The sequence below is a fragment of the Lynx rufus genome, unplaced genomic scaffold (genome assembly GCF_022079265.1).
Source record: "Lynx rufus isolate CCGP_SWC_20201006 ecotype Redwood Valley unplaced genomic scaffold, mLynRuf1.p SCAF_8, whole genome shotgun sequence".
In the NCBI taxonomy this organism is placed as follows: domain Eukaryota; kingdom Metazoa; phylum Chordata; class Mammalia; order Carnivora; family Felidae; genus Lynx; species Lynx rufus.
The window spans coordinates 57,726,271-57,752,697 of record NW_025814896.1 but is presented as its reverse complement, the minus strand read 5'-3'; the positions used below and the strand labels follow the sequence as shown (position 1 = coordinate 57,752,697).

The 26,427-nt window shown below is 43.2% G+C and overlaps 1 protein-coding gene across 1 annotated transcript in view; it reads left to right on the top strand.

Moving 5' to 3' along the window:
• Nucleotides 1–26,427, top strand: part of SLC9A2 (solute carrier family 9 member A2) — a 98,401-nt gene that overhangs the window by 56,813 nt on the left and 15,161 nt on the right. The window contains exons 4-7 of the mRNA XM_047069579.1: nt 9,973–10,190; nt 10,589–10,791; nt 20,993–21,082; nt 21,649–21,719. Coding sequence (XP_046925535.1) covers nt 9,973–10,190; nt 10,589–10,791; nt 20,993–21,082; nt 21,649–21,719 — 582 coding nt within the window. The remainder of the gene's footprint in view (nt 1–9,972; nt 10,191–10,588; nt 10,792–20,992; nt 21,083–21,648; nt 21,720–26,427) is intronic.

Sequence of the window (26,427 nt, the reverse complement as noted above, 5' to 3'; positions counted from 1 at the left end):
AGGACCATGACTGGATCAGACTGTGTCACATGACCAGCCCTGTGGTGGGAGAAGTACCGGAAGAAGGTGTCGTGAAGTTAAACTTAATTCGAGTGTGACCTGCCTCTCGGTCTGTGTTGACCACAAGTTATCCAGGAAAGCTCAGTCCTTTGTAGTATAGTGAGGGTTGGACTGGTGATGTATTGAGTTGAGGCCTCAGTGATGAAGAGAAGGTCATTATGTGCCAAGGGTGATGCGCAGCAGAGAGCTCCAAGGCGAAAAGCTTTGCTGCCTCCAGGGAATGGAACCCGGGGGTGATGAGAAAGGCGGTAGGTGCTTGGTCTCGCCCTGCTTTGTGCTGTAGGCAGTTGGGAACCTTTGGAAGCTTTGAGCAAAGAGGTGACGCAATTGTGTTTCTGTTTCATAGTGAAGACTGGAGTGCCTCCAAAGCTTTCTTAGGCCATCACATACCAAACTAGTAGTATTTTCATAGCACTCTGGGGTGAAAGCTGGCAGGCAGTCATGGCCTCAGGCTCACTGGATGCCCCCCGGGGCAGAGGATTCGCCTTCTGGGTGGGAGGAGAGGGAACAGCTTCTGGCAGCAGAGTGAAGGTGCCTAGGTGGAGGCTTGCCAGGACAAGAATGTGTGCCGTCCAGGCAAGAGAAGATAGAACCTACACCCAGAACCGAGTAATGGAAATTGGGAGAAAGGAAGGAGAGAATAGGTGGTGAGGTTTAATTCAGTCCTCACATCTCACGTTGGCCCTTATTTTCACTCTCCAATAACATTGTAAATAAAATGATTCAAGTTGCAACGCTTTTTCTCGTTCATTCTTACTCCACTGAACCCTCTGCCTGTAACCCCTCCTGCTTTCCTCAAACTTTGATGTATTTAGGAATCACCTGGAAAGTTGTCTTACGTGTATACAGAATCCCAGGCCCCAGCTAGAGATTCTGAGTCTGTATAGGTCTGGGATGGGGCCCAGGCATTTATGTTTGTCCCAGGCTTTCTAGTCATTACAGAGAAGCTATATTTTTATGAAAGAAACGCAAGGCCTTTGCCAACACTCCCCAACTAGAGTCAGTGGACTCCGTGGGTCCCTTGATGCCTTGTGTGTCACTATACTATTGATAATGAACTGTGATTCTTTATGTGTTCTCTCCACAAAATCAACCCTCACTCAGTGAGTGACCTATAAATGTTAGTTGACCTGAGTTGAAAGCCTATAAAGGAGAAGAAACAAAAGACGTGGAAAATACACAAAATGGGCAAGACTACACGAATAACCAGGCATTTGCAATAGTTTAAGTTTACTTTTCTTTGGTATTTTAAGAACGATTGTTCCGTTCTTAGACTCGGATCCTTCTTTAAAAACAAATTTTGCTTGTGTTTTCTCATATGTCAAACTCTCTCTCCCTCTCTTTCTCTCTCTCTCTCTCTCTCTCTCTCTCTCTCTCGGTTGTCAGGTTTTGTAGAAGAGGCAATCCATTATATAGTAATTCATGCCCTGGAATAATTAATTTACCTCACATGAGTGAGTACTTTATTCTGAGAACATGCAGTGTACCCTGAGTCACCACGAGACCTGGCTTTAATCAATACAGAGAAAGCTTTTTAATTGTCCTTTGTCACTGCTAATGCTTGACACTGATTAGTGGAGTATGCTTTCCTATCTGGCAAAGTCTTTATTGAGAATATGCAGTTATAATTTGGACCGTATTTTTCTGCAACTGAATCCGTACTTTTTAAGTTCACATGTGGAGATAGAACAGGAGCCAAGAACTTTGCAACATTCTTTTTATCTGTTTAACTCCAATAAGCAGTTCAGATTACAGAAGAAGTCTCCTAATCTGGGAATGGAAATTAGAGAATTGACCACTCTTCAGAAACATACAAGTGGGGTACCTGGGTGGCTCAGTTGGTTAAGCATCCGGCTCTTGATCTCAGCTCAGGTCATGATCTCACAGTTTGCGAGATCGAGCCCCGCGTCTGGCTCTGCCCTGATAGCACGGAGCCTGGGATTCTCTCTCCTCCTCTCTCTCTGCCCTTCCCCCACTTGTGCTCCTGCACTTGTTTTCTTTCTCACTCTCTCTCAATAAATGAACCTTAAAAAAAAAAGTAAAAGCACTTGTATTTATAAACTGAAGTCACTGAGGCATGGCATCACCATATGTACATAAACACAGACAGGGTATGCATTCAGTATTGATGCTGGTCCCTTTCGTCCTACAGATCACTGTCATCTAAATGAAGGGTTCTGGACCTTCATTAAACTAAGCTCAGCCAGGATTATTTGAACATGCAACTCAGTACCATAACATGAAGTGAACCATGGTAAGCGTGGTTGAATGCTAGCCCTGCTCTCTCAAAATCTACATTCTGGTAGAAGGAAATGAACGTCCATGGAACACTGGCTTCATGGACTGCTGGGATGGAGTCTTGCAGTACAGAGAAAAGGATTTGTTGGAATTTTCTATTCAGAAATAGTCAAATGACAGGTCCTCTAAATACAAAGTTTGTTTTTCCCCCCAAAGACTCTGTTGAGATAGTATTAGCTGGCCTGAATTTTGTGTATGCTGTATTTAGCATGACGTAGTGATGAAGAAAACCTCAATTGCCGGTGAAGGTAAAAACCACTAATTGTAGTGCTTTAGCTTCTCCGCCTCTAAATTGGTGATAATCACCATACATTTATGTTAAAATGTAATGTGAGGTAAGGTAATAACAAAGCAGAAAACACCAGTGAATTCTATACATACCTTACCTCCTTGTGGCCCCGCAGAATGGAGGCCAACACCTGTCAAAACACGGACACATTTTGGGATATCGTATGGGCCAGGTAGGTGCTACAATGGATTTTACAAACAGAATGACCAACCATTGTAGGAAATGAGTTGACTCCAGCCTCTAGGTTCCTGTCCCTCCAAATCTGGTCTCCGCATTTCCTTCAGAGTTCTCTTGATAAAACACAAGATCTGTGCACACCACACCAACATCTCTGTGAACAATTCATCCCTGGATCCAAAGTAGTCATTGATTTGAAACACATTAATGACCTGCTGGACACTGCTAAACATTGATGACACTTTTTTTTTTTTTTTTCATCATGAAACTAACAGTTGGGTTGGGGAAATAGGCATTAAGTAGAAGATCAAAGGTAGAACCTCTCATTTTTTTCCCCTCCAACCTTTGGAATGAAGTTGAAACTCCTGAGCATAACATATAACCGTGTCATTTATCATTATCTGGCCCCTAACTCCTTTCTTTTGACATTGTCATCTCTGGCTAACCAAATCATTCCTTGTTCCCTGAATATGCCAACTTTTTTTTTTTTTTTTTCTTTTTCATGCCTTCGTACATGGCCACTGCTTTTGCTCGGCTTACTTCTTCCTGCTTGGTGAGCTCTTCCCTTAGCCATAGAGATATTGCTCAAATGTCTCCTCCTTTGTGACAGGTAGAGTGATTTCCTTCCCTGCACTCCCAAAGCCTCATTTCCAATCCCCATATCTGGCACTTGCACTGTTGTGTCACGATGCTATCTTTGTGTGGCCCTTTCTCCTCTGAGACTGTGAACCTTTGAAAATAGAAGCTGTGCCTTACTTGCTTTTTATCTTCCTAGACCCCAGCACAGAACTTGACCCAGAGTAAATGCTAAGAAAATGTTGGTTGATCTTAAATTGTTCTTCATAATCATATTAGCTAGCTCTGGAGACTAGGAAAGAGAAATGTGCATGGGAAGGAGGGGGATGACTTAGTGACATAGGCTTATAAAAGTAAGGCTCTATTGCAAATTCTAAAGGCCAATGGTTTTATATTTGATGGAGCTTTAGAGTTAAGAGATTCAACTAGAATTTTCTAAAATGAGCCTGTCTAGGTTATTATTTTGAATTAAAAAAAGTTTAATGTTTATCTTGGAGAGAGAGAGACAGAGAGACAGAGAGTGAGTAGGGAAGGGGAAGAGAGAGAGAGAGGGAGACACAGAATCCGAAGCAGGCTCCAGGCTCTGAGCTGTCAGCACAGGGCCTGACGCAGGGCTTGAACTCACGAGCTACAAGCTCATGACCTGAGCCGAAGTCGGACGCTCAACCGACTGAGCTACCCAGGCGCCTCTGTTTAGGTTATTATTTTGGTGCGGATATTATCTGTCACACTGATGCTCAGAATGAGGATGAGAAGGCATGGATTTCAGGCATGAAATCATCATGTGATCCCATGCTGATGGAGGAAGAAAATCTTAGTTCTCTGTAAGGACATTGCTACAGTGACATGCTTTGACATGACCCTGTGCCCAAGGACACTCCTGGCCACACACTTCAGAGCCAGTGAGGCTGAAGACAGACACCAGCCTGGACCATTACCACCTCGTAAGTTTCTTGTGCCTGCTTTTAGAAAAATGAAGAAGATGCATATTTATGGTGCCAACACTGTCAGCTGCAGATGATGGTCTTTGCAGCGAGGAGAGAAGGTTTCTATTCTTCTCAGCCACTGGGAAACTGTATTGTGTTTGCCTCCCTAATGGGTCGTTTTGCGTACTTACGAGATGATTGCAGTGAGGTGGTTTGACTTCAGGTCAGAGCGTAGCGCAACAAAAAACCCCTTTGCGATGAAAACACCACTAGGCCTTTGCTTGAGAGGCCACGTGCATTATTAAGCTGTCCGTGACACGCCAGAACAGGGACACTTGGAACTTTTGTCCCCAGCCTGTGGAGCGCATCAATGTCCTAGACGTGCCCACACTTCCTGAATGGGGAACTACCGGATGCCGAGGCCTCTGGTACCTGCCAGGGCTGTTCTTCTCCCTCCAGTGTCTCACTGTGCAGGTAGGAAGTGGCATTAAGTTACAGTGACGTGTCTGGCAGACATGAGCATCACTGTGGTGTCGTGTTAAGGACACAAAGCCATGGAAATTGATACCATGGACATTCATGTAAAATTCATTCATGTCTTTTATTCTTACACCAAAGCTCTATCTCTTTCAATAATTTCTGAATAGAATTTTTATTCAGTTGCTCCCATAATGAACTGGAGCTTATTCTTTGCCTATATACGGTTTACATTTTGCCCAGTGACTGATGGGAACGTGATCTTAGAGGGAAATGTTTATCATATTCGCAAAAACAATATCCTCCAGCCTTTTAAAAATCACTTTTGGAATGATTAAAATCCAATGCCAGGAGGGAGAGAGGGAAATAGGGGTAGTAAGAAAAGTGTAGGGATTTCAACTCTGTAGCTGATGTTCTATTTAAAAAAATAAAGCGAGGGGCACCTGGGTGGCTCAGTCGGTTGGGCGTCCGACTTCGGCTCAGGTCATGATCTCGCCGTCGGTGAGTTCGAGCCTCGCGTCGGGCTCTGTGCAGACAGCTCAGAGCCTGGAGCCTGTTTCGGATTCTGTGTCTCCCTCTCCTCTGACCCTCCCCCATTCATGCTCTGTCTCTCTCTGTCTCAAAAATAAATAAACATTAAAAAAAATTAAAAAAAAAAGTGATTAGAAAGAGCTGGGTAGTAAGTACTTTGGTGTTTATTCTGTATATTCGTATCTAAACTTAAATGCTTTATAATAAAATCATTGTGAAGCACCCTTTGCGTAGCATTAGACAATTTCAGGAAGTAATGGGACCATTATAATTTATTTTTGTTACAAATTTTCAACTTGACAACAATGAAGAAATGCTCACTAGTGTGTATTGCTGTATGTCTTTTTTGTATAAAACATATGCTTTAGATTTTTAATCAGCTTAATCTGGCTTTTGCCTTCATTACTTTCTATTGGGTAAATCTTACTTTTTTAAGTCGGGTTAAAGAAAATCTAAAATATGGAAGCCGAAGATGTTCAGGAGTGTAGTTAACAAGTGGCTTCTATTCGGGGGGGGGGGGGCTGGTGAGATGCCCTGTAGACTTGCTCAGAGAGATGCTCCTTGCCATTCTGTTCTCCTCCGGCTCTCTCGCCTGCTAGTAGACATTCCAGCCTTTGATTCAGGTTAGCGTGGCAGAGCTTCTGTTTGCCTCTGTCACCAAGCACACTTGAGCAACTCCGGTCACGCTCATCCAGAAACACACTCTTGACTGTGGCCACCACACATCTGCTCAGTGACGGCCCCCTGAAGATTCTCATCCCCAGACTCTCCTTGAGAATATGGTACCTTCCATGGCAGAAGGGACTTTGCAGGCATGATTAAGTTAGAGCCTTGAGATGGGGAGCTAACACTAGATGGTCTGGGTGGTCAGATCTGATCACTTAGAACCTGAGGAAAGGATCGTAGAGTCGGAAGGAGATGGCCAAGGAAGTTGGCATGACCGGCTCGTGAGTCCAGACCTGTGAGCGGCCTCCAGAAACTAGAAAAAGTGAGAGCAGTCTCTCTAAAGAGCCTCCAGAAGGAATACAACCCTATCAGTCAGTACCTTGATTTCAGCCCAGTGAAAGTGGTTTTAGACTGCTGACCTCCAGAAGCATAAGATGATGAGTCTGTGTTGTTGTTGCTAAGTTCTGGCTAATTTCTTACAGCAGCCATACGAAGCTCATACAGAGGGGCTTGTACTTGAGACAGGATGAGCAAGGGCTTGGCAGAGGACTAAGACCTCTTCCCCATCGGAGGTAACCGGGCTCACAGAGAGCAAGGGTTACATCCTCAACAGTGCTGGCTTTGAGTCAGACTGCCTGAGTAAAAATCCTGGCACCACCATTTATTAGCAGTGTCATCTTGAATAAGAGGACCTCTGTCTGCCTTTGTTTTCTCATCTGTAAAATGGGAATGATAACAGAACTTGCTTGAGAGGCTTGTAATGAGGCTAACTGACATAATCCACACAGGGAGCTTGCATAGCACCTGGCACAGCAGGGGTGCTATAAAGGTTGCTTGTTATTATACAAGCCCTCGGCTATGTCAAAGGCTTTGCTGTGTGTTTGTGGTTGCTGAATTTTACTAGGTTATTTAATAAGGCACTCTTTCTTTCGGGAACCACGTGAATTATGCATTCCTCCCACATATAAATCTAAAAGAAGTACCCACTCGTTCTGGGGACAGTGACATTGTAGCTAAATGCATGGTTCTTGACCTGATGGGGTCTTTGTTTTCTTTTAATAGGGGCACAAAAATAAATATACATTTTTTGTGTTTAAAAAACAGGTCTTTTTCTTGCAATGAAATCTGTTCATGATTACCCGTTTAGGTCTTAATTCAGAGAGCCCTTAGGTTTGTGTTCTTTACCTATCCTTGTGCTCACAGTAGGAGGATTTTCCTAAAATACCAGCCATCTTCTCAAGGTCAGGAGGACTATATGTGGTGGTTGGGGGCAGGGTGCATTCAGGGTCCTTGTAGCTTTGAAGTTAGAATGTGGAAAACTTCACAGATCATGGCCAGCAATTGGTTTATGGCATGGTGGAAGGCGGACAGCTCACTCAAATTCTGTCTTTCTTCATTCTGGAACACCCTCTCTCATAATGAAGTCATTTGGTACTTTCTAGTCCCCATGTCTCTGTATATTTTTTTTATCACTTAATTTACATCATGATAAGTGTACTCTTTAATGCTCATCCCCTATTACTCTACCCCCCCCCCACCTCCTCTCTGGTAACCATCAGTTCTCTAAAGAGTCTGTCCTTGGTTTGCCTCTTTCTCTCCCCTTTTTTCCTTTGCTCATGTATTTTGTTTCTTAAATTTCACATATGAGTGAAATCACAGGGTATTTGCCTTTCTCTGACTGACTTAATTCTGCTTAGCATTATACTCTTGTAGCTCTATCCATGTTGTTGCAAATGGCAAGATTTCATTCTTTTTTATGGCCAAATAATATTCTGTTGGATATACATATATATATATATATATATATATATATATATATATATATACATACACACACACACAATAGTTTGGCTATCGTAAATAACGCTGAAATAAACATAGGGGTGCATGTATCCCTTTGAATTAGTGTTTTTTTTTTAACGTTTATTAATTTTTGAGAGACAGAGCGTGAGTGGGAGAAGGGCAGAGAGAGAGAGGGAGACACAGAATCTGAAGCAGGCTCCAGGCTCTGAGCTGTCAGCACAGAGCCCGATGTGGGGCTCGAACTCACAAACTGTGAGATCGTGACCTGAGCCGAAGTCAGACGCTCAACTGACTGAGCCACCCAGGCACTCCTGAATTAGTGTTTTTGTATCTTTTGGGTAAATACCAAGTAGTGCGATTGCTGGATCATAGGGTAGTTCTATTTTCAATTTTTGAGGAACCTCCATATAGTCTTCCACGGTGGCTGCACTAGTGTGCATTCCCACCAGTAGGGCACAAGGGTTCCCTTTCTCCACATCTTTGCCAACACATGTTGTTTCTTATGTTTTTGATTTTAGCAATTTCTGACAGGTGTGAGGTGATACCTCATTGTAGTTTTGATTTGCATTTCCCTGATGATGAATGACGTAGAGCATCTTTTCATGTGTCTGTTGGCCAACTGAGTGCCTTCTTTGGAGAAATGTCTGTTCATGTCTTCGGCCCATTAAAAAAATTTTTTATGCTTATTTTTGAGAGAGAGGGAGAGAGAGACTGAGCATGAGCGGGGGAGGGGCAGAGAGAGAGGGAGACATAGGATCCAAAGTATGCTCCAGGCTCTGAGCTGTCAGCACAGAGCCTAACACGGGGCTCGGGTTCACAGACCATGAGATCATGACCTGAGCTGAAGTCGCGCTCAACTGACTGAGCCGCCTAGGCGTCTTCTGCCCATTTTTTTTTTAATAGATTGGTTTTTGGGGGTGTTGAGTTGTAGAAGTTCTTAATATATTTTGGATACAAACCCTTTGTCAGATATATAATTTGCAAATCTTATCCCATTCAGTAGGTTGCCATTTAGTTTTGTTGGTTGTTTCCTTTGCTGTGCAGAAACTTTGTATTTGATGAAGTCCCAGTAGTTTATTTTTGCTTTTATTTCCCTTGCCTCAGGAGACATATCTAGAAAAAATGTTGCTACAGCCGATGTCTAGTATCTGTGTCTCTTTAGATGGAACCTGGGATGAGCTGTCATTGGGCTCATACTGAATTTTCCTCTGTGGTTGCCATCTGAGTGGTCAGGGGTAGCATTCCAGACAGGGAGATGAGCTTATGCACACGGTGAGGCAAAAAGACAATAAAGAGCAGGGTGTGGTGGGGAAATTACAGTTGAGCCATATGGTGTATGCTGGGTGGAGAGGCTGTGTGGGAGATGAAACTGGAATTGTCCACTGAGGAAAGAGTGTGAAGAGCTTTGGACGTCCAACTTAGGAGCATGAACTTGACCCTAAAGCCCTTCCCTCACCAGAGTGTGCACAGGTGCTCTATTAAAACAGATATATTCCGAGGGGAAATAAGGGCTCTGTAGTCCCAGAGTTTTGGAAATGTTGGAGGAAACAAGAAAAAGGGCTTCTTTCCTCTTGGAGTTCCTCTGAGCCTATAAATACATTGGGAATTTTCTAGAAGCGCATACAGTAGATAGGTAGAAACGAGACCCGAAACTAAGGCTTTGGGATAAAAAAGAGTAAGTGGGTCTGGGAAATATTCAGGATGAGGGGTAGAAAACAATTGGTGACCAATTAGGTGGTGGGGTAGGGGGCACCGAGGAGGTGTGGCAGGGGAGAGAAGGCCAATGCCACTGCAGTTTCAAGTCAGGGTTTTAGGCAATACCTTAGCATTTTAGGCACTGGAGGCATAGAGATGATGAAGCCGGTTTTGTGGGAAGATGACAGGTTTTGAATTTATCGTGGACTTGTTTTTGTGATGCTGGCAGGTGTCCGTGCCCATAGACTACAAAGCTGGGCAGAGCTGAGACGTTCAAGCCATAGGTACTGATGAAGACCTCCAGGGACAGTGGGGCTCTGATGACGCACGTCACGTTCACTTACACCGGTCAATCAATAACACTGTAGTGACTGGCAGAAGGGTAGAGCCGCCATTGAGCCCTTAAGTGCTGACACTCATATTCTGATTAGGATCCGTGTCATGTTTCAATAGGAGCTGCATCTTTTCTTGCAGAATCACCGCCTGTGCAATGACTATGAATAAGTATGTTGAAGAAAACGTATCTCAAAAGTCCTACACGACCATCAAGTATTTCATGAAGATGCTGAGCAGCGTCAGCGAGACCCTGATCTTCATCTTCATGGGCGTGTCCACCGTTGGAAAGAACCACGAGTGGAACTGGGCCTTCGTGTGCTTCACTCTTGCCTTCTGTCTCATCTGGCGAGCGCTGGGTAATGGTGCTTGTTTCGCAAATGAACACTCAGACGAATGGGGCTCGCTTCTTCTTGTCCTCCCTTTGGCTGCTGCTCTTCGTCTTCTTCCTTGTCTTCTCCCTCGCCCTCTCCTCCCCCTCTTCCCCATTCCTGATAGATGCTTTCCATCCCCAAGTACCTTCGTGACTATGCTGTAAGTCAGACTAACCTCTCTGGGCCTCTCTGAGTCCACGTTTTCTCCCGTTATCCTGGAACAATGAGGACGCGCGCCTGAGAGCGGAGGTGCAGGGGAAGATCATGGGACTTAGATTAGATACCCTGCCCGTGTGCCACAGAAGCGCAGAAAATGAGTCTTCCTAGTTTCACGTCCCGGCCTCACACAGTCTGCTCTCTTTGGTTTTGCTTTTTGTTCTCAGGTGTCTTTGTCCTGACTCAGGTCATTAACTGGTTCCGGACGATTCCCCTGACCTTTAAGGATCAGTTCATCATTGCCTATGGAGGGCTCCGAGGTGCCATCTGCTTTGCGCTTGTGTTTCTCCTACCTGCTGCTGTGTTTCCTCGGAAAAAGCTGTTCATTACAGCTGCAATCGTTGTCATATTCTTTACTGTCTTCATCCTGGTGAGTAAGTTTCTTTGTTCCGGCAGAGTCTGTCTGGTTACCAAGAGGAGACCAGATCTTTCAGGCTATCATAATGTACTCCTTTTGCAGGATACAAAGTGGCAAAGGTGGGTTGGAGCTTTGGCAGTCGTGACGTTAGGGAAAGTGCTATCTTCTCATGTCACCTGATGGTTCAGGACCCTGGGAGAATCCAGTTTGTTCGCTTGCCCCCCCCCCCCAGGAATTCTTATTTAAGGAAACTCAGCTAAGTGATCTAAGCTTACTACTGGAAACTTATGAACTGAGCTTGCTAAACCTTGTCATTTGTCTTACTCTCTGACCTAGTAAATGTGCTCATTAAATGCTACTTGTGTGATGACCTTCCCACAGCAATTTGACATTAGTTGACTGCATAGCAGTGTGTCCCTGCAAATGATGGGCGGTGTGAATACATGTTTAGTATCAGGAGGCAGAAAGTGTGGTAGGAAGAACACGGGCCCGTGTCAGGATCCTGACTTCACCAACCAGTCTCTTTAAGTTAATGAGCCAGCCCTTAGGAGATTATATTTTGCAGATACTCACTTAGTAAATATGTAGTGGGACTCCTACGATATGCCAGACAGTGCTCTGGGGGCTTAGGATCCGTGACTGAACAAAACACAGAAATATCTCTGTCCTTGTGAACTTAGCATCCCAGAGGGGATGGCAGAAACTAGACCCTAGACATGGCGAGTGAGTAAATTATAGAGTATGTAAGAAGGTAAAAGGTGCTATATAAGGAGACGTAAGGGCTCAGGCGAGGGTGGAGTGGTAAATGACAGGGAGTTGCGGTTCTTTTTAAAATTATTTTTAATGTTTATTTTGAAAGAGAGAGAGAGCGTGTGTGCAAGTGTGGCAGGGTCAGAGAAAGAGGAAAGAGAGAATCCCAGGCAAGGTCCACACTGTCAGCACAGAGCCCGATGTGGGGCTCAAATTCACCAAACCATGAGCTCGTGACCTGAACCAAGATCAAGAATTGGACGCTTCACCTACTGAGCCACCCAGACGCCCCAGGGGAGTTGCAGTTCTAAATAGAGTCGTCATGGAAGGCGACACTGGATCAAGTGACACTGGATCAAAGGCTGGTAGGGGGTGAAGGAATTAGCTGAGCTGAAGAACATTCTGGGAAGGTAGGACCATAGGTCTGCAGGCAATGTGTTCCTGGCCAGTGTGGCTGGAGGGATGGGGGATGAACACGGTGAGGGATGGGGGATGAACACAGAGGACGCAAGGTCTTTGGGTCTGAGCAGCTAGGAGGGGCGACTTGCTCTTAAGTGAGGAGGGAAGGGTGTGGGTGGAAGGGATTGGACTCGATTACATGCAACGCCAGGTTAGGGGTGCTGCGTAAACCTACAAGCAGAGGGATGAGCAGGCAGGGTCCTGAGCCTGGGATTCAGGAGATAGCTTGGTCAAATGCAGAGAGCTGGTGTTGGAAGCCGTGAAACCGAACCTGTTACCAAGGGAGTGAACATATATATCAAGGAAGCCAATATACGGGACCAGCAACTGGTCTCTGGGGAAGCCCAACTCTAAGACACTGGGGAGAAGAAGGAGGTAGCCAAGGACACTGAGAGCAAGTGATAATGACAAAGGGCGAAACCCAGGAGGTACTTTAAAAAAAAAAACAACTTTGTTCAACAGTTCATCACAGAATGCTTCCTAGCTGCCTCACTCAGGTCTAAGCTCTTCTTATAGTATCTCATTTGATCCTCATAACAATTCTGTGGCACAAAACTCTAGGACTCACTGTTACTAACCCCATATTACAAAGGGGGAAACCGAGACACTGAGCCTATGCTTAAGTCGCTTTCCTAAATTTACACGCATAGTAAAAGGTGGTGCAGAGACCAATTTGGTCTTGACTCTCAATAAAGTACATAATAAGCATTCAGTATTGTGACTCACTGTGCTCCTTTTCCTCCCGCTGATCAGTTCCCCAAAAAGCAGTTCATCCTTCATCCGTTCATACCTCCCAGTGCTGGAGACAGTGGGTTGTCCTGTCTGAGGAAACCTGGAGAAGAATGCCTTGGGCGACCCTTTCCTAAGTCAAGAAGTAGCCACTTTTTGTTACTGTCTTTGTCCTCAGCACCTTCAGACTGCTGGACCCATCAGTGATCCTGTGCCAGGTACTCAGACAAGGACTTTCCTCTGTGCATTATCTCATCTGCACAACAAACCTTTGAGCACGAGCCCCATGGGGCTGAAAGAGAGAAAGGAGACTGACTCAAGGACACACATAGGCGAATGACAGAAGCTGAGGTTAAGCCTAGGACTCTGACCCCACAGACGAGCTCAGAATGACTGAATTCCATTGACTTCACTCAGAGAAGACATTACCTATCAGATTATGATTCATAACAGTGCCGGTTATAGTCACACATACTAGTTGTGGTTCAAATATCCCATGTTGGCTTGAGTCCCCTTCTTACGCTCAGTGAGTCACCTGGGGGTGTACAGGAGAAGCAAACTGACCTTGTCTTTATCTCTTTACTGTGGTGTTTACAGAATTCTTGTAAAAAGTCATCGGATTTGCTACCCCCACACGTTACCTGAGGCAAAATTGTGCATTGAATCCATTTTGCCTTGAGCGTTTTAATCTCTCTGGAGCATCCATCCTGGGGCATCCGGCTCGAGGGGAAAAGTCAGGCGAGAGTGAGTGAACTACTGCCTCTCCTAGGCCAGCTGCCCTGTCCTTAGCACTCCTAGCGAGCCCTGCCAAGGCTTAGTCAGTGCTCTGGACTCCTCCGTGCCCTCAGAACTTAAGGTGTCGAATACAAAAATAGAACCAAGTCAGCCTGGGGTAACTAGGAACTAGGTCATTTGGAGATGAATATATCAGCTGCTATTAATTACCTACACAAGTGCTTCTCAAATACCTATAGTGCAGAACCAGCCCCCTCCCCCGACATCAGGGGCACATGCTTTTGTAAAATATAATGAAAAGGACTAAGGGGCGCCTGACTAAGGTGGCTCAGTCAGTTGAGTGTCCAACTTCAGCTCAGGTCATGATCTCACAGTTTGAGAGTGCGAGCCCCCATCGGGCTGGCTGCTGTCAGCGCAATGCCCGCCTCAGATCCTCTGCCTTGCTCACTCTCTCTGCCCCTCCCCTGCTCACACTACTCTCTCTCTAAAATGAATAAACATTAAAAAAAAAAATGACTAAATAGGAAGATGTAATTCAGGAGAGGACATACAAAATACAACCTCAAATGTTTTAGTTATTAGAGTCAACAGGCATAAGATTGCATTTCTACAATCAGAACAAACATAACATAGGGAAAAGGAAAGTATTACAGAAAAGTATACAGTTATTCAATGAATGTGTGTATATAGGTGATTAATATAGAGTGCCATTATTATGCTTATAGTATCTTGGCTTTTTGGAACTGTAAATCAACCAAAAGATACAGGTGAACTTGACATACCCATATTTAAAGCCTACACACCCAGTTTGAATGAACAGCATGTATATCCAGACTTAACTGCGATTAACAGAGTTTTTGATGCGACAAATGAAAAAACACCGGCCACAAACAGAATAGTTTAGAAGTATTTGCTATATTTTGTATAGTAGGTATATCAAATTAACCCTTCAGTGATGGAGATATTTGGGGGTCAACATTTGGGAGTCTGTAAGCATACACCATGGATAGTCTTCTCCTCTGATTCGGCTTAAGGATAACCTGGCAAAGCTCTCTCTGATGCCCCTGAAGGAGAGGAATTTCTATAGTTCCATACTTCCCATAATCTTCCTGTCACTGTTGTTTGCCCACCCTTTTGTGTGCACAGATTGGAGACTAATGTATCTGGCTCTTTTTATTTTTATTTTTTAATTTTTTTTAATGTTTATTCATTTCTGACAGAGTGGGAGGGCAGAGAGAGAGAGGCAGACACAGAAACTAAAGCAGGCTCCAGGCTCTGAGCTGTCAGCACAGAGCCAGATGCAGGGCTTGAACCCACAAACCATGAGATCATGACCTGAGCCACAGTTGGACGCTTAACCGACTGAGCCACCTAGGCTTCCCTGAATCTAGTTCTTAAGAGCCTCTGGGTTATGAACACACACATGCACACACAGACAAATGCACACACACTTCCTTAATAGAGGATATTTTTTCCAGAATACATCCATAATTAAGGGACTCGGGGAAAGAAACCTGGAAGAAAATACTTAAATGGATTATAAACATACCAGAAATAATTATAATATATGCATAAAATTGTGCCTTCTGATTAAGGGCTATGCATTCTTTTTCAAATGACAACTTTTATGTTGATGGATCTATCATGAAACTTCAAAATGCCTTCCCCCCTTATTTCACTATTTCTTATATGATGAGCGCCTCCGTTCTAATACTGTTGAGTTATCAGCACTATATTCTAAAATAGAATTCCACGTGACATGGTTTATTGTGTGACACCAAGATTTATAAGGAGAATTTTAGCGTTCCTTGAGTCATGGTGATAATTAGAGAAGGTTGCCTCTTTATGAAACACATTAACATGTTACCAGAGTACAGTCTTGCTTGTGGAATATTGAATGAGTAAACAATCTGATCCCTTGAGCATGTGAATTCATTTTCTTTTAGATAAGATAGGTAATGATACATAAAATATAAGCTGTCTCTCCTGTTTTAAAATTATATTCAAGATTGGGGATGAGGTAGAGTCCAGTAGTAGAAAGCACAGACATTGGGGTCAGGCTGTCCTGGCCAGTCTCTTTCAGTCTCCACTGCAGATAAGTGTTGTTGTAAGTCATTGTTCAGAACCGTAAAGCATCTGAGATTTTACCCTGTTTGCAAGTTAACAAGTTTAACCTGCTTGTCAAATTTCCACGGATACTTGCAGACGACTCCATGAATCAGAGAAGTCAGAGAAGATTCTGACTCGTGACTCAGAGACAAGGGGCTTTCTCGCACATGGCCAAAGGAGTAGCCGGAGCTTTGTGTTGGTTTGTGTCAGTGTTTCATCCCCCGGGGTTTCCCCACAGAGGACTCACAATGGAGGTCTGCACGTGTGGTGCGTGGCAGGAGACGGGACACAGGCACTGAGCTTGAGGCTCTATCTCTCTTTGTCTTGAGGGGGATATTACCTCATCCCTCAATGTTGCTTGTTGCAAATGCAACCCTGAAAAATGGCCTGGGTAAAAGTGGTTGAGGCCCCGCATTATTGGTACCCCCTGCAAGAATGGGTGGGACACTCAGGATCCGAGGTGGGCTGGCCTTTTTCAACAACAAGTATCTCTGCTAACTTAGCCTCTCAAACTGGGCCAATGATGCCAACTATTTTATAGATATTGCAAGGACCTTCAAGTGTGCTTTGATTTGTTAAATGATTGGTCATATTTAAGATATGTATGTAGTGTAACAGTGACACCTTCCATATTTAATTAACATACATCATTACTAAGTGAGTGGGGAGGGGGCTATGAAATTAACAAAAATTCATTCTGGTCCTACAGTAAAATGACAAGATGATCAGGAATTTTTAAGATAAGATAAAAAAAAAAAGTAGGTGAATAATTTAGGATGTGGGAGAAAGCATAAAGATAGTTCCAAGGGTTTGTGACTGAGCAACCAGATGAGAGAAGGCAATGTTTAAATTAATACCGGGGGTGGGTATTGGGTTTTAAGGGTGGGGAACCAGGTGTTCAGTTTTGGACATGTACATTTTGGATATGAATATTTGCCTATTAGACATCTAAATGGAAATCTTGAGTAGGCAATTATATATATGGGTCTAGAATTTATGAGAGAAGCTGTCTCCTCACTGGGAGATAGAAATTTGAGACTCTGGTATATACATGGTTTTTAAAGCAGGAGTCTGGAAGAAACTATTCAGGAGCAAGCATAGGAGGAATACAGAAGAGGAGGCCTATCCATATTGAGAAGTCAAGAAAATGTTTAGGAACCAGCCTAGGAGAATGAGAAAGGTGAATAGTAAAGTGGGGGAAAGATCGAGAGGGGCTCATCCAGAAGTCAAGTGAAGAAAGTGTTCAGGAAGGAGAGGGTTCTGGTAACTGTGATAAAGGGGGTGCATGGTCAGGTGAGATGGGAGCAGAGAGTGGACTGTTGGATGCAGCAAGTCTGTGATGAGTGGACATCTTCACAAGAGTGCTGGGGTTCGATGGTGAGGAAACACCAGTCGATTGGATTCCAGGGAGAAGGATAAAGAGACATCGAAGACAGGAGACATAAGGCAAGTCTGTTGAGATCTGGGAGAGGAAAGGGGTAGTAGCTAGAAGGGACTGTGTGGGCTTTTGTTTGTGTTTTTCAAAGTAGGAGCTATAGTAGCATGCCTGAATGCTGGTACAGTAGAGAGAAACATTGATGGCACAGTAAAGGGAAAGACTTGGTTTAGGGAAAGAGACAGACAGATGATGGCCAGATACCGGGCAACGTGGTTAAGCTCAGAAAGAAATGTAAACAGAAGCCGGGAGACTGGGGGGTGAAGAGCGTGAGCACCGTGTGAACACTTTTATGGTTCTTGCCCACTTATCCCATTCAAAAATAAATACTGTGTGTGCAACTGGGTTTACAATCTCTGTGATCAAGTTTGTAATGTGAGCACGGCCTTACATAGGATATGGGCTACGCATAGCAATGATGCAGCCATTTTTTAATAAGAGAGTTTCCTCAAGTTGTTCTGGAAATTGTCTGCTAAATCAGCAAAGAAATAGAAGGTAGTTCCCCCCCCCACCAACCTCCTTTTTTTTTTTTTTTTTTTTTTTTGGTAAAATTTAATTAAAACCAACCAACTCATTTTCTTCCAAAAGCTTAAACCAAAAGAATGCTCATTACTTAATCAGACAGCAGTTCTTTTTCGTGACTTGTTACTGGGAACAGAAGCAGGCAAGGTGGGTGGAAACAGGGGTGGCACCAGGTAGAAAACAAGGCTCACCTCGCTGTCCTTCTGTTTGCACCTGCTATTAAATATTCCCTTCCATGGGGTCTGGCCCTGCGGTGTTATGTTCGTTGTGCCAAAGCCGGATGAATGGGTGAACATTTTACTCGTACTTTGCAGATGCGCTTTTCAGTGGTTTGATGGAGAACCAAGGGGTTTCTTTATTTTGTTTTTAACCCACACGGATGGTAACAAGCTGATCAGGTTGCTTCCCAAGTGACCTAAATTAGAAATTTTCCAGTGTGGTAAAATGAGGTGACTTCTCAAGGGTTAGTTGTTGTTGTTGTTGTTTTCCCCCTTTGTTTCTCCCAACCCAAGACCCAGGGCTCCTAGAAGAGAGCATCCAGCTTGGGGAACTTAATATGACATATGCAGATGCCACATACTCTGCCTCCAAAATAGATGGACTGAGGAAGGAAGGAAGAAGGGAAGGAGAGGAACCTATCAAATAATTCCTGTTGACATGACATGACAACTGCAAATACTTCAAAGAGCAAATAGGAGACTCTTAAAGGAGCTGTTTAAGAACAGGTTGTCAAAATATTGTACCAGTGATCCATTGCATATAACCGATAGATTTTATTAATTATAAACTATAAAATAGGTGGTGTTTTTGGAAACTGGATTTGCCCTAAGCACCAGACCGCACTTGCTTCCTGTAGTTGATCAGTTTTCTTTTATTTGTAGCAGTACATTAACTTCTAGATTATATGTCCGGTGGAAGGAGTCCACATGTGGATCGGGGCCCATGTCCTGTCTTTATTTTTATGTCTCCTATATTACAATGCCTGGGCCCTTGTTTATTTTTTTACTAAATGGATACTGATAGAAAAAAAGCATGAAAACAACCGCGAGTGTCCTTAGAACACATTAGATAGTTTCTACATGACACTGATTTTGTTGATTTTTTTCCTGGAGTGATTATTAAATCAGTGTTTTCATGGAATCTCAAATTCAATGGAATCACCCATCTCTGTAAACCACGTGTTTACACCTATTTTCATTTATAGAAGTTAAAAATTACAGAATACTTGTTGATTGGGAAACTGTGTATCACCTCTTATATTATTTCAGAGTGACAGACTGAAATGCAAATAGAACATAATGTGTGTCTTATATACCAAATTTGGTCAAAATGAGTTCACACTCCAGAAAGTTAAACTTAAAAATACCTGAAGCTGGATTGATAGAACACAGTGGATAACCTCCTTTAAAAAGTGTGTGTGTTTCTCCCTCTCTCTCTGACCCTCCCCCACTCACACTCTGTGTATCTCTCTCTCGCAAAAATAAACATTAAAAAAATTTTTAAGAAAGGTGGAGAGCACCTGGGTGGCTCAGTCGGTTAAGGGGCTGACTTTGGCTCAGGTCATGATCTCACGGTTCACAGGTTCAAGCCCCATGTCAAGCTCTGTGCTGACAGCTTAGAGCCTGGAGTCTGCTTCGGATTCTGTGTTTCCCTCTCTCTCTGACCCTCCCCTGCTCATGCTCTGTGTCTCTCTCTCAAAAATAAATAAACATTAAAAAAAAGTTTAAGAAGTGTGTGTGTGTGTGTGTGTGTGTGTGTGTGTGTATGTCACAGTTTATATTGTCAAAAACATTCTCAAAGACATGTGGAAAGGCAAGACAAAATCAAATACATGGCAGGGAACATATTTTAATATGTGTATCCACCCCCCAAAAAACCCAGTTACCATCCCCCCATTCATGTGTTGCCCATGCCAAGAAGGGCCACCCATCTGCCTACCATGCAGCAGACTTGGGGATCTTCCTTGACCCCACATTTTCACCACCTCCTTACCTGGCCTGTTTTAGTGCTAGTATCTCATAATTTTAAGTCTATTAACTGATTGTTTTGATATCTGTAACTTCCTCCTCATTCTTCTTTTTCTAAGTTTTCCTGGCTATCTGTACTCTTCCAGACTAATTTAGAGCCAGCCTCTTAAGTTCTGTTAGTAAAAATACTTTGGAGTATGTTACCGGAATTTTATTGCATGTACTGAGATAAAATTGTCAGGATCATACTGTAATGTAATCCCATCTAGGAACTATGTCTTTTTAAAACTCAAATCTTTTAAATATCCTTTATTAATTTTTATGGTTATTTTTATAAAGGTTTTGTGCATTTCATGATGGGAGCATATATTTCATAATATGCGTATGTGGAGTATATAATATATATTTAGTATCTATATAGTATACTAGCATATATTTTATATGTTATTATATACTGACACACACTAGTATTATATATATGTGTTCTTTCATGTAAGTGTTCTGTTTCTTTTTTTAAATTAGGATATGGGATAGATTTGTGTATGTTCATTTTGTGTCTAGTGACTTTATTAAACTTTCTTGGTATTTTTTAATGAAAAAAGATCGTCTTAGATATTTTAGGACAAAAACTAGATCGCTCACGAGCAACAAAAATCTTGTTATTTCATTTTTATTATCTCTACTTCTACCTGTTTGTCTCTTATTAAATTGGCTGGGACATGCAGAACTGTGTCAAATAGCAGATAAGGAGTATCCTTGTGTTATTTCTAGTTCTAATGGAAAGGCTTTTAATGTTTAATGATTAAGTCAGATGTTCACTACAGATTTCTGGCAGATTTTTTTTTTTTATATTAAGGATATTTTTTTCTTTTCTTAGATTACTAAATACCTTATGGTTCTGTCCATTTTTCAAGTTCGCAAACGTGCCCAAACCTCTCTGTACCCTTTCTCACTGCTGATTCTTTGCTCGTGTTTGGTCCTGCTACGATACGCTTCCAATGTCTTTTAAGACTGTTATCCAGTATTCCCACTCCAGGAAGCCTTCCTGGATGGGCTTCCTGGGTATCTCTCATTCTTCCTTTTGCCTACTTTATAACTGTTTTTGGTGTATCCTTCTCTCTGTAAAATTACAAAGTCCTAGAGCTGAGTGCCTTAACTTTGTCCCAAATGCCCAAGACCCTAACATTTGTGCAGAAGTTCAATAAAGTGGTTTTAATAAAGTAATGAATATAAGAATTACTGAAAAGTTTTCTATGGGTACTGCAAGTAGGTGATTCCTCTGACTTGGGTAATACTTTACTATTTCTTAGAATTTCTTTCTTTCTCTGTTTCTTAGAATAACTTACTTAGAGTCTGTTTGCAATGTCTTGTACTTTGTCCATTGTTGTGTTTCTAGTAGAGGAGGGTATCTTTTGTTAGTTATCAAAGCTTAGAAGAATAAAAGTTATTCTTGAATTTTAAACTTAATTTTATAAGAAGATACACTTTTTTTTTTTTTCCTACGTAGGGAATTACTATCCGACCGCTGGTGGAATTTCTAGATGTGAAGAAGTCCAATAAGAAACAGCAAGCGGTCAGTGAAGAAATCCATTGCCGGGTAAGTGTTAATGTAATGTAATGGTTGAAATGATAAGAGAAAAAATTGTTGGATTCGGTCGACCACTTGATATTAAGGTGTTCATTTCCTGAAGGAGAGGGAAATGGCAAAGGATAAGAGGGAAGGGGGGCCAAGGAAGGCATGAGTAGGGGGAATAGAATGAGCACAACCCCATAGTGGCTTCTCCAAATTGACCCACTAGACCTCTTGGGAATAGGGGCCCAAGAAATCCCTCTTGTTACTTCATTCAACCTGAAAATGTTTCTGCTGGAAAACTATCACTGTATGTCATTATTTTCCAAAATTATGAGCAAAGTGTTACGATGAGAAAACTAACCTGAGAATTGCCTAATATTGATATAATACACATCAATTTGTTTGGAGGTGCATTATTGTTTTGTGGCTTGCAGTAAAAACAAAACAAAATGAGCAAACAACCCAACAACAACAACAGCAAATGAAACAAAAAATGATCTGCGTCTTCAGAGTTTAGAAGTGGTGGCAGTAGAGTGGAAATTAGTGATTTCAGGTAACAATTAATCAAGAGCCTGCTTTTTCCGTTTTAGTTTTTTGATCATGTGAAGACCGGAATTGAAGATGTTTGTGGACATTGGGGTCACAACTTTTGGAGAGACAAGTAAGAAGGTCTTGCGCCATTATATTCTGAAGTGGCTCTGGCTCGCTCTGGAAGCAGGGCTTACTGAGCTGTGTTACTTTTCTGAGTTGCACACCTTTCCTGCGCTGTGCCAGCCTCTGTCCTTTAAGACAAAGTTCAACAACCACAGACACCTAGAACAAGATAGAAGCTTACTTTTCTCTTCTGTAAAAAGCCAGAGCTCTGTAGACCACGTAGGCATTAATAGGTGAGCTCCGCTCCACGGACCGCTTGTGGTTCTCAGGACCCTTCTGTCTAGGTGAATCCACCAACTTCCGTTTCCAGGGTTGCCTCTTAGACCAGAGTGGCTGCTGCAGCATTAGTCATCATGCACACATTCCAGGCTGCACGTAGGAAGAAAGATAATGAAGAGACAAGGAATATGTACCAGCTTCCTCTGAAATGGAGCTGTCTGAAGCTTTCACAGAATTCTTCCAGTTACACACATGGCCTGGCCCTATAGGGCTAGGGCTCCATCACGTGGGCTGTTCTCACTGCACAGGAGGCTGAGGAATGTAGTCCATTTGGTTAAAAACTGAGGGTTCTGTTACTGTCTGTTCTCCCACGCTTGTTGAGGGGCCTTGTCCAGTGCAGAGCTTCAGAGCACCTGAGGATATAAATAGAATAACACGCGTTTTACAAATAGATTTAAAATACAAATAACAAAGGCTTTTCAATCTACACTTACATGAAATATTGTGTGTGCTTATATAAATGTGTCTGTCTCTGTCCGTTTTTGTTTGTTTCTTTGTCCTTGTTTTGTTTTGTTTTAACCTTTAAAGTCTCTGCGGTGGATAAAGAAGATTCAGTGCTTCTCCTCAAGGATCTTAGAGTTGAAATGGACAAGGTACACTAGCCAGGCAGAATTAGGTACAGAATTAGGTACATGCTTTCATATTAACTGAAAACCGGACTTATGGGATCAAGCAGTAAGGATTAGTGTGACAGCAGGGCTGGGGACCACAGAGTGGAGGAGCCAGCCCACCCGACCACCAGGAGCTGATCGTGCGCCTTCACTGCCATCCACACGGGTAGGTTGAGTCAGCCATGGCAGGAGTTTGCCATGGAGCTAACAAACACTCTGAACCAGAGCCTTTTTCTGGTTTGTCACAAAACAATTTGTTAACACTTATCAGCCCATCACTGTTGAGGAGAGCCTTTTGAAAGAGACAGACAGACAGACAGACAGATTTAAACTATATTTTGGTAGATTCCTCTGCTGCTTGCCTTTGCGTGCCTGACTTGCTAGAGCCCCTCCCTCTCCCAGCTAACTTACGTGAAGTTGACCAACGTACCAATTTATGCAGTTTCACATAAGGGGGTTTTTGCGTGCTTACTGTTTGTTTACATGTTCCGACATGGTATTGGATTACACGAGAAATATAAACCATGAACTCAGGACTTTAAAATTTTGCAATAAAATAGAGGTAACAACACAGACACACAGCAAACCGGTGTGTGTGTACGTATGTATGTGTGTGTACGTATGTATGTGTGTGTGTGATATCATTAGGTGATCAAATGAGTTACAGAGACTCTAAGTTCAAGAGCAACCTTTACAAACCTGGCTACACTTTTCTATTAATGTAGAAAAGTTCCTTGGACCTTTTAGTGGACCTTGGTGGACCTTTTAGCAACCTTTAGTGTTATTTTATTAAGTACAGAAAAAATATTTCATCTGTCTGGAGAGAGTGCCCAGTTAGCCACATGGGAGCACAAAGTAATAAAGCAAACTGAAATCTCCATCATAAAAATATGGAGAAAAATGGCCATTTATCTTGGGCAGGATTTTACATTTTTTTGCAGACAGGAGGTAGATGAGAGAACCTACCCATCTCTGTTGTGACTTTCTACGCTACCCTGCTTTACATCCCTGGGACCTTCCTAACAAAGATGGATCCTTGTCTTTGCCAAGCCAGCAGTAGAGACTTTTCTGCCTTTCTCTCTCTCTTGTTTTCTCAGCCCGGCCCGTTTTCCACCTATATCCTCCCTTTCCAACCGACCACTTTTCTCCCTTCTCTAGGCACCCCATCCTTCCCTGGAGGGACAGGAGAGTGTGGTAGCCCACAACGGTTGGTTCCTTTCCAAAGGGGCGATGAAATTAAAGATTTATACCACTCCTCTGCCTCCCAAACAGGGGGAAGTAGACATGAGTAGATAGATGTAGGCATTAGGTCCGCAGCCGCTGGGACAGTGGTAGGAGGGATTGGTGGACCCTGTGATTCTGTGGGTTTGATCTGGAACAGCAGAGAAAAGTCTGGCTACATCCTGTCTTGCAGGCAGAGATACTCTGTCTCTGGGGTACGGGAGTCTGCTCCAGACTGATTTCTACATGCTGCCAGGGTAATTGGACCATAAATACTAAAGAGGGCAGAGCCAACTCTGATTTCCTGTCTGGAAGGTGGTATTGCGGCGTGTCTCACGTTTTTCTCTGCAGTGTGCATACTTCATTTCAGTCCTGTATATTTCCATGCCTCATATTCTCCAGGTAGATTTCAAATACTTCTCTGGACTGTCAAGTACATTGTATGTCACAGGTAGAGCAGGGAAGTGGGTGTGGGTGTGGAGGAATTTGGTGCTGACGCAGGCCATTTTTAAAATTAGCTTTCCGCAGATCCTATCTCTGGTATGTACATGATTGTTGATGTTAAAGATCACATATAAAGAAGTGGATTGTTTCAGGTATGTTGGGTATCTTTCCATTTCGTCTGGAATCCTTATGCTGTAAATTTCTAGTGGTCTTGCCAGAGAATTCTTGAGGCATTTGATGCTTTGAGGAAGGGTAAGGCGCAATCTTTTGAGTAGGGAAGTTTCTCAGACTTGGTAAAAGTTGCCTAATGACGGCGAAAGGAAGAAAGCACCTAGGCGTGGCTTGGCAGAGAAATGAAAGGTGTGGAAATAAAGAAAAGAAAATACATATTTCCTATGCTAAATAGATCAGATGTCATTGCCCTTGATGTTAATTCTTCTGTTGATCTCTACTGAAAAGCTAAAGCAATAATAAAAATAACAGAAGTTTAAAAAGAGGTGGTGCTGTGGGGCACCTGGGTGGCTCAGTTGGTTAAGAGTCCGACTCTTGATTTTGGCTTTGGTCCTCGTCTCACAGTTTGTGAGATCGAGCCCTGCCCTGGGCTCTGCGCTAACGACACAGAGCCTGTTTGGGATTTCTCTGTCTCTGTCTCTCTCTCTCTCTCTCTCCCCCTACTTGCTCTCTCTCTCTCTCTCTCTCTCAAAATAAATAAATAAACGTTAAAAAAAAATACAGTGAAAAGATGTGTTGCTGATGCCGGGAGTCCTGGCCTAATGGGCCTAACATGAAGTTGAGAATAAACGGAGAAAAAAGTTAGCTGTGTGTTTAGTGTTGTGGCCCCAGTGGAAAGGATGGCTCTCTTTAATTATTCATAGCCCTCCAGTACAGAACAAAGGACTAGTACCAAGAATGTGGGTTCACATTGTTTCCTTTCATAGCACAGGTGTACCTGTAAACCTCTTTGGGCTTATGGTGATCACTGGAATGCATTTCTTTCTTTCTCAACAAATATTTATTGCATGCTGTTTTGCTTACCTGTTGGCATAATAATGTTACATAATAAACTGCCCTGATATACAGCTGTCCAAACAACAGTCACATTATGAAAGCATATGAGTCACGCGTCTGAGAGTCCAGGATCTGGGGCTGCGCCGGGCTGATGCGGACAGGTCTTGCTAATGCTTCAGGGGGTTGGCTAGTTGTCAGCTCATCCTGGCTGGCCTTCTTGTGTGTGACTGGAGTAACAGAGCTCTGCTTCGTGTGCCATTCACCTTTGTCCTGGGACTCACGAGTCACTCCACGCATGTCCTTCTCATGGTAATTGTGAAAACAAAAGAGATAAGCTTCAATACGCAAGCGCAAGCCAACAAGTCTGTTTTAAGCCTCTGCCCCAATCATCATGTCTGCTGTAGCCCACTGACCAGAGCAAGTAACATTATTGGGGCCAGTGGCAGGAAACAGGACAGCACAGGTCACCTAGGCCGTGGCGGAAGGACATTGCCAAGTAATATGGCAGAGGGTGTAGATACAGGGAGGAATCGAGGCAAAAGATCTCTTCTACCATCCATGCTTATAGTGTACCAGGCACTGTCCTAGGCACTGGTGATACAGGAAAAAGTGGAAAAAAAAAACAAAAACAAAAAGTCTCTGCCCATATATACCATTCTAGTGCTAGGGGACAGAAAGCAAGATAAATAAATTATATAGCATGTTAGAAAATGATAAATGGTATGGAGAGAAATCTATCTGGGAGGTAGAATGGGAAGTTAGGAGGGTGGGAGGGAGACAGCATGCATTTCTAATGGGATGGATGGGAAAGCCTTTTGGAAAAATGGCTCTTAAGTAAAGACTTAAAGGGGGGTCTGCAACTGTGGGGCAGGGGTGCTCCTGGTGGAAGGAATAGTGGCTACAAAGCCCCAGAGGTGGCAGTAGAACTGCCAGTTTCCAGGGCAGAAAGGACACCAGTGAGGCTGGATGTGAGAAGCACAGTGCTAAGAGGTACAGCTCCAAACTGTGTAGGGCCCCCAGGTCGCTGTACATTTACTCAAGAGAGATGCGGCATTGTTGTGTGGTTTGACCTAACGTTTTACCAGGTTTGCTCTGGCTTCTGTGTTGAGGGTAGTCTGGAGGAATGTGGTGGTGGAAGCAGGGAGACCAACT